At 35.5% G+C, this 8,613-nt stretch overlaps 1 protein-coding gene and 1 pseudogene across 1 annotated transcript in view; one reads left to right on the top strand and one right to left on the bottom strand.

Moving 5' to 3' along the window:
• TAF15 (TATA-box binding protein associated factor 15) overlaps window positions 1-8,613 on the top strand; it is a 35,470-nt gene that overhangs the window by 20,326 nt on the left and 6,531 nt on the right. The window contains exons 8-11 of the mRNA XM_015559249.1: window positions 2,430-2,464; window positions 3,057-3,089; window positions 4,483-4,592; window positions 6,254-6,383. Of these exons, the coding sequence (XP_015414735.1) occupies window positions 2,430-2,464; window positions 3,057-3,089; window positions 4,483-4,592; window positions 6,254-6,383 (308 nt within the window). The remainder of the gene's footprint in view (window positions 1-2,429; window positions 2,465-3,056; window positions 3,090-4,482; window positions 4,593-6,253; window positions 6,384-8,613) is intronic.
• Window positions 8,027-8,604, bottom strand: LOC102766486 (annotated as a pseudogene).

Raw genomic sequence — 8,613 nt, 5'->3', positions numbered from 1 at the left:
CTTTCCCTCCCCCTTTTTCTTTCTAAAATCAATAAAAACATTAAAAAAAAAAAGGCTGTACCCTGAATCTTAGTTTGAAGACTAGTACTTTTGCAAATGCGCTAGTTGTTTCCGTATTTATGGATATTATGTTGAAATCTTCAGCTGCTATATTTTCTAAGGAAATGCTCAGTAAAGATGATTTACATTAAAATGCCACTCACTATATGAGGGAATAGGAAGTTATAAACCTATTCAAATGTCATTTGTTTTATATCCCTTTTATTTTGCAGTGATATGTCCTTTTAAAAAGTTGTTGAAAGTTATATTGCTGGCCATAATATAAATTGTAGGAATTAGCTGATGTATGAAATTACATGTTATCTTTTGGCCACATAAACAATTTGGTACTCAGTTAAGATGACAGCAAAATAATTAAGGGTATTTCTTTCAGTATTTACTTGTGAAAATTGCCTATTTAAAAAAATCTACTTTATCCTGGAACTTTTACTCCCTCACATAGGAATAGGAACTAAAATAAACATTTTCATTGGTTCTTTTCTCTTCATTTTTTGGAATGCTAATGATCATCTTTGAAGAAACCTGAGATATTTTGGTTTCTAATAAGATTTTTAGCAGTTTAAAACTCTTGGCTTCCCTTACTTAAAGTGTTAAGCAGTGGTCCTGGCTGGTATGGCTCAGTTGGTTGAGTGCCTTTCCGTTCACTGAATGGTCACCAGTTTAATTCCCAGTCAGGGTACATGCCCAGGTTGTGGGCTCAGTCCCCGGTATGTATAGGAGGCAATCGATCGCCTCCTGACTGGGAATCGAGCCCGCAACCTTCAAGTGCGGGGGACTATGCTCAATCAATTGAGCCACTCTGACCAGGCAATTAAAAAAAAAAAAGTTAAGCAGTGATATACAGGTTATTTAGAAGTGTAGCGAGGGCTTAGGTACTGTTCTGAAAGAGAGGTCTTGGAGACTCAATAGGAAACTATGTATATGAAGGACCTGAACTTCATATTTCTACATAGCCTTGAAATAGTCTTATATTCCTTTTAGGCTTCCTGAAAATCAAATAGAATAAATAGCATATTAATATGTATGTATCTAAGCTGATTGCAAGAGGTAATTTTTTATATCAACTTAGAATAGATTAATGATAAAAGAAGAATACCTTTCTCATAATTTAGTCAGAGTGGTTTTTCTCTGGATGGCATAGAAAAACCATCTAGAGGGCATGGTTATCCCCAGAGAGGCTTTTTTAGCAGTGAAGAGACATTAGTATATTGGATTAGTTTCTTGGGTTACAGTAGTAGTAGTAGTAGTAGTAGTAGTAGTAGTAGAAGTTAGGTATCACCACTGAAAACTTTGTTTTAATTTCCATTTCAGCACTTGAATCTTAGAGGATTACTTAATTCAGTCAAGAGAAACAAGCTTTCAGTGTATGGGTGTTTAGGGTTTCTTGATAAGATAGACCTTAGATTCTTACATAAAGCTATGTACACAAGGACCATTGACTTATCTGACAGTGGAAATTTGCCAAATAAGTCCTTTTCTTGTGGGAAGTTGCAGTATTAGAGTGTATTGCATTCTGTCTGATACAGTCTACCAAATAGTGTACAGAACATTTAACAACATGAACCTCAGTAGCTCTGATGTGAAGAGATCCTAGTACATTATAGTGGGTATGGAATAAGTGGGCAATTTTAAGTTAAGCCTTTTTTTAGGGCTCATTTTATCACCTTTTAGAATGATTTGCAATTTTAAGACTGCTTTCATTCAGGCTTACTTTCATGTATATTTGTACCTCACTTATTTTTTAAATCATTTTTTATTTTTCAATTAACTTGATACACAGTATTAATTTCAGGTGTACAACTCAGTGATTAGACATTATATAACTTACTAAACGATTATTCTGATAAATCTCATATTCATCTGACACCATCCATAGTTTTCAGAATATTACTACCTTCCCCTTTTTCTTCATCTTATAAAACCTACAATTTTGCATCACAATAAAATATACTATACTAAGGTTTTTATCTCTCCTATTCTGTCAAAATCTTAACCTTGCTTTATGTTCTTCTATTTTGTATCTCCTTGAAAAGATTGTTTCTCTGGCATTCTTCATGCTGTGCCTCCAACTTTAAGTTATGATTTGAATAGTATCCCTTTGGCTTGGGGTTGGGAAGACTTTAAACAAGTATTTTATAGATATGTTCTGTAATACACTTGAAAAGACATGCTTGTGGAAATAGATCATTGGGAAAACACTTAGGTAAAAACAACATTTTGAAGTTTATGAAGTGGAATTTACTGGAAAGTTAGAGGTGCTACTGTTTTCCTAGGTGCTCTACTTGTGACAGTTAAGTGTAGATTGAGCCCAGGGCTCAGCACATTAGAGACTTAAGGAAGAAATCATTTCTTCAATTTTTCCTCTGCAGTGGTGGTGACCGCGGTGGCTTCAAAAATTTTGGTGGTAAGTGCTGAGTATCCCAAAATGTTTCAGTGGAAATGCTATATAAATCTAAAAGCCACCAATATCTCACAGATGCAGTCTAAGCCCTTTCTTACTCGGTTGAGGCTGGTGTGTGTTGTGTGCTTTAAAAAAATAGATTCTCTATATGTACATGTATATATATCAAAGAAAACATTAAAAAGCCAAAGTTGATCTCAGTCCAATGGATTTCTACACAGTGAATTTGCATGAAAGAGTCTGTGGTGACCAATGAATAAGACCTTCACTGGATTTTGAACTTACATTTTTTAAATAAAGGTAGCTGACATGGTGTTTTTAAATTACTAGGGTTTTCTAATCAGCCTTCACAACCAGAGCTTAATAAAAGTGATATTAGCATAATGCAAAAGTTGCAGGTATTGTTTGGGACATATTGACATTCATCTTGATTTCTTAAACTTTTAATAAAACATATATTTACTTTGTAAATCTGTGATGGTTGACTTGTTTCAAGGATTTTGGAAGTATTTACTTTTCTTATTTCTGTTTTATAATAGTTTCTAATGAGTTGTCTTAAATAGCTTTTCTTTTCTTTTTCTCTTCTTTTTCTTAGGTCACAGGGATTATGGACCCAGGCCAGATGCTGGTAAGGTTTATGGTAGTTTATAACTTTGCCTTTAAAAGAATGTTAATTTTCCACTTTATTCAAGGGAAAGGTGTGTTTGGAGGACTTAGTGCAGGAGAAAGATTTAATTTGATAGTGCAGCCAGAACTGGGGAGCTTTACTTCTAAAGACATACCAGAAAGAAAAATTTAGGGAGATTGATTGGAAAGTTTGCTGCAAAAAATTGTGTTTATGCTTTCCCATGTTTTGCTTTTTCTTTTGTGAAAAAATATTTGATTTTGTACTGCTAAATGTTCCCCCCATTCTTTTTTAAATCACTACATATCAGATTTGAGAGAATTGGTATCGTTAGAAGTAGAAAAGCTTTGCTTATGAAACTATAACAGTTGGATTGGTAGTCTCCTTAGTGGGCCTAAGAAACCTGAATTCATACATGAGAGAATTGTCTTCCTCTGGGCACGAGTCACTAATTTCATGTGGCTTTTTATTTTTAAATGAAATTCAAGGCTACATGGAGCCTTTTGAAAGTTATGATTTAAATTATATTTATTGATTGATTTTTAGAGAGAGAGAAACATTGATTTGTTGTTCCACTTATTTATGCATTCATTTGTTGTTTCTGTATGTGCCCCGACCAGGGATTAAACCTATACCCTGGCATATTGGGATGATGCTCTAACAAACTGAGCTACCTGGCCAGGGCTGAAAGTTATGATTTAGAGATTTAAAATCTTTGAGACAAAAAATTTTAATATATATTGAAATCAGAACTTTTGTTTTTATTAAGATGCCAAAGTATTCTATATGGATTGCAATTTCTGAATTATCCCTTGATGGACTGAATTTTTTACATCTTTCTTACTTTGTTGTACTAATCCAAAAGTGTGCGTGTAAGGTAAGGTGTGTGTCAAGGTGCCCCTATGCTCTGGTATATACAAAGCTTTTTGCAGTGGATGGGGAAACCACCAATTCTGCCTAGCTTGCTTGGAAGTCCAAAGTGCTAGATTTGGGGACTTTTCTACTAGAGATCCTTAAAAGTATTGATTAGCCATAATGAAGTAAAGCTCTTCAAAGAAAGGAGTGCAAATTTATAAATTTTCTTCATCTCTTCATGAGCTTTAGTCCTGTATCTGAACCTAAAGAGTCAGATTTGTAAGATCTCTCTTAATTGGTGTTATGTATTTTACATAGTGTGGACTTGATCCACTTTACCTTAAGTTTTAGTTGAAAGATTTGGCCAAATAATGATTGTGACCACTTTGCATGTTTTACATAAGATTTTTCTTACATTGATCCTTTTTCCTTTTGGTCATAGAAACAGTTGAATATTGGACAATAAATTATTGTTGATTACTAAGCAGGATGTAGTAAAACCAAGGACTAGTAAAATTAACCATAATTTTTTTTCTCTTAGATTCAGAATCTGATAATTCAGATAACAACACAATCTTTGTGCAAGGACTTGGGGAGGGTGTGTCTACAGATCAAGTGGGGGAGTTCTTTAAACAGATAGGAATTATCAAGGTGAGTGAGAAGTATGGCTTATGTTAAAAATCTCACAGTCATTAACATATTCTGGTTAAGATACATAGATTACATAATAAGCCTATACTCTGGTAAGGCTTGGCTCTTTTTTTTAATAAAATTTTTATTTATTGATTTTAAAGAGAGAGGAAGAGAGAGAGGGAAACATCGCTTTGTTGTTCCATTTATTTATAATAATACTGGTTGATTCTTGTATGTGCTCCAACTATTTAAATATATTTTATTGATTTTTTACAGAGAGGAAGGGAGAGGGATAGAAAGTCAGAAACATCGATGAGAGAGAAACATCGATCAGCTGCCTCCTGCACATCCCCCAGTGGGGATGTGCCCGCAACCCAGGTACATGCCCCTGACCGGAATCGAACCTGGGACCCTTCAGTCCGCAGGCCGACGCTCTATCCATTGAGCCAAACCGGTTTCGGCTAGCCTTATCTCTTAAAATTCATTGATGTACGTGCTCACCGTTGTCTGCAGGCATTTGCTAAATACATGAAGATTTTATTTCTTACTTGTGTTTACCTTTCCACAGCCTTTTATAGCTTTAGCTTTTAATAATAGGACTCTAAAAATAGTCTCTGGCCCAGCAGGTGTGCCTGAGTGGTGAGCATCGACCCACCCATCAAGAGATCACTGGTGTGATTCCCTGTCAGAGCACATGCCCAGGTTGTGGGCTTGATCCCAGTAGGGAGCATTCAGGAGGCAGCAGATTGATGATGTTCCTCTCTCATCATTGTTTCTATCTCTCTATCCTCCCTCCCTTTCTCTCTAAAATAAATAAAAGCATATTTTTAAAAAGTAAAATAAAAAATAAAATAGAAAGTCTGACTAGCTAAAATTGTGAGAACCAAATGAGATTGTGAGAACATTTTATAGATTCTGAAATACAAATAAATGCAAACTCAAGTTGTTATAAAACATTTTTACTTTGATATTTCATGTCTGTGATATATAGTAGCCCAATATATAATGCTTTATTTTATAACTTTATTGTTTACTTGAGTTGTATGCTATTTGTTTCATGCAAATATTTTCATCTCAGCTAGAAAGCATCTGTTAGAGCAGTGTTAGTTAATTGTAGCATTTGCTTGAAATCAGTTGGTAATTTAGTTGTCTTGTTTTGCTGTCTGTGGGATAGCTTATTATTTTTCCCTCTTTGGAAGTTAAAACTTCTGAAGGAATTAATTACACATGAAATATATAAAAAATTCACAATTCTGGTTAAGTTAAAATTCTCCTTTGTCTTCCACTCCCATCCTAGCTAAATCTGGTTTGTAATCTTAATGGTAATGTATTGATTTGCTTAGTGAACATTATTCCTGGTCTTTCTAATTTGTTTTACAAGGTATACATTTACATGAAGCAGTAATTACTTTTTGGGGGGTGGGGGGTTAAATAAATTGTACATAGATAAAACAATATACTATGTATTATTTTTAGTTTAGTTTTCAATGTGTGTTAGAGTATTATCTTTTTTACAACTAGAGATAACTTCATTTTTATAAAAGATACATAGCATTTTGTGAGCTTTAGTCATATCTGAATCTAAAGAGTGAGGTGTATGAATTCCTTAAAAATAATAAATTATATGGTTCCTGATCACTTTTTCTTAAAATACTAACACCAACTTGTTTGTTCCTCAGACCAATAAGAAGACTGGAAAACCAATGATAAATCTGTATACAGACAAGGACACAGGGAAGCCAAAAGGGGAGGCGACAGTGTCATTTGATGACCCTCCTTCAGCTAAGGCAGCCATTGACTGGTTTGATGGTATACCTCATTCATATAATTTCAACATGCTGTTTGGATAAATGTTTCCTAGTGTTGAAGTCAAAATATGTTCTGGTAGACAGTGGTTACTTTCCTGTTTACTTTTTATTTTTAATATATATATATTTTCTAAAAATATATTTTACTGATTTTTTATAGAGAGAAAGGGAGAGGGGGATAGTTAGAACCATCAATGAGAGAGAAACATCGATCAGCTGCCTCCTGCACACCCCCTACTGGGGATGTGCCCGCAACCAAGGTACATGCCCTTGACCAGAGTCGAACCTGGGACCCTTCAGTCCACAGGCCGACGCTCTATCCACTGAACCAAACCGGTTAGGGCTTTTAATATATTTTTACTGATTTCAGAGAGGAAGGGAGAGGGAGAGAGAAATAGACACATCAGTAAATCATTGATTGGCTGCCTCCTGCACGCTCCCTACTGGGAATCAAGCCTACAACCTGGGCATGTGCCATTGACCAGAATCGAACCTGGGATGCTTCAGTCGACAGGCAGATGCTCTATCCACTGAGCCAAACCGGCCAGGGCTTTCTGTTTACTTTTATAGCTAATTTTATTGATTAAGAATACAGGCCAGATATTTTACATATCCTTAGAAATGAGATGAGCTTTCTCCTTGTTTGTGTCTAGATTCTATATTCTAGAAATATATCTATAATATATTTCCTTATATCATGCCTTAAGCTTTGAGGCCACCCTGTTATAGATGTAGAGGGTTGGCCTGGTTGACCTTATATTCTTTTAAAATTTAGATTAATTTTCTTTCAAATACAAGGTTAATTAATGCATACTTAGAAGAAATAATAAGACTTTTTCCCACTGAAAATAAACTATGGAAAGTAGAAGAAAGCAACCATAGTTCTGATAACTGCTAATAATATTTCTTACTAACTTTCCAGTTTTTTAAAATGTATTTTAAAAATCATTATATTACACATGTAATTTTGTCTCATTCTTTTGCGGTGAGGGGAGCATGTAAAGTTTTGTAATTGGAAAACAAATATACAAATTAGAATGGATTAGAGGCAAATTGTGCCATAAACAGATTTTAAGTGGCTAAACAAAGTTTAAAAAGCAAATAACAATGAAAGAAAATGTTTCTGGCCCTAACCAGTTTGGCTCAGTGGATAGAGTGTTGGCCTGGGGACTGTAGGGTCCTGGATTCAATTCCAGTCAAGGGCACGTGCCCAGGTTGCAGGGCCGATCCTCCCCACTCCTGCCCCCCCCCATAGAGGGTGTGCAGGAGGCAGCTGATCGATGTTTCTCTCTCATCGATGTTTCTAACTCTCTATCCCTCTCTCTTCCTCTCAGTAAAAAATCAATAAAATATATATTTTTAAAAAACGCATAATACCCTAGTTGGTTTGGCTCAGTGGATAGAGTGTTGGCCTGGGGACTGTAGGGTCCTGGATTCAATTCCAGTCAAGGGCACGTGCCCAGGTTGCAGGTCCGATCCTCCCCACTCCTGACCCCCCCCATAGAGGGTGTGCAGGAGGCAGCCAATCAATGATTCTCTCTCATCATTGATGTTTCTATGTCCCTCTCCTTTTCCCTTCCTCTCTTAAATCAATAAAAATACATTTTAAAAAAAGGCATAACCCAGATCCCCTCATTTGATCAACTCCATCTAAATTTAGATGTACAGAAGGACTTAGATATATCCAGGGTAAGCCCTTAATCAGTTTTCTAAAATAAGGTTTCAGGACAATGATAGTAAAATAAGGGAAGAAAACATGTAGGAATGAAGTCCTAATTACTATACATGCATATTTTTTTGACAGTAGGGGAAACCTTTTACAGATAAGTTACAAGAAAAGGCAAATAAATAGTTTTGTACAAGAAATTCAACATGTTCTGTATAATGCCTTCACTTTGCTGTCATCATTTGTACAAACTTCATAGTTTACTTGACCATCACTATCAATTGCTGCTCCCCTGATCAATTCATCAACTTTAACTGCTAACTTCTCTCCAAGGTTTGTCATCACATGACAAAGCTCTGCTGCACTAATACAGCCATTGTCATCTTTATCAAACACATGGAATTCTTCTCTAATCTTCACTGTCTGTGTCTTTCATTTTTCTTGCCATCATTGTCAGAAATCCTGGGAAGTCAGTTGTGCCATTACCATCAGCATCCACTTCATCAATCATGTCCTGTAACTCTGCTTTTGTGAGATTCTGCCCAAGAGGCCTCATACAGTCCCC

Source organism: Myotis davidii, unplaced genomic scaffold (genome assembly GCF_000327345.1).
Source record: "Myotis davidii unplaced genomic scaffold, ASM32734v1 scaffold574, whole genome shotgun sequence".
In the NCBI taxonomy this organism is placed as follows: Eukaryota; Metazoa; Chordata; class Mammalia; order Chiroptera; family Vespertilionidae; genus Myotis; species Myotis davidii.
Note: the sequence above shows the minus strand (reverse complement) of the source record. Positions and strands in the feature narration are given on the sequence as shown.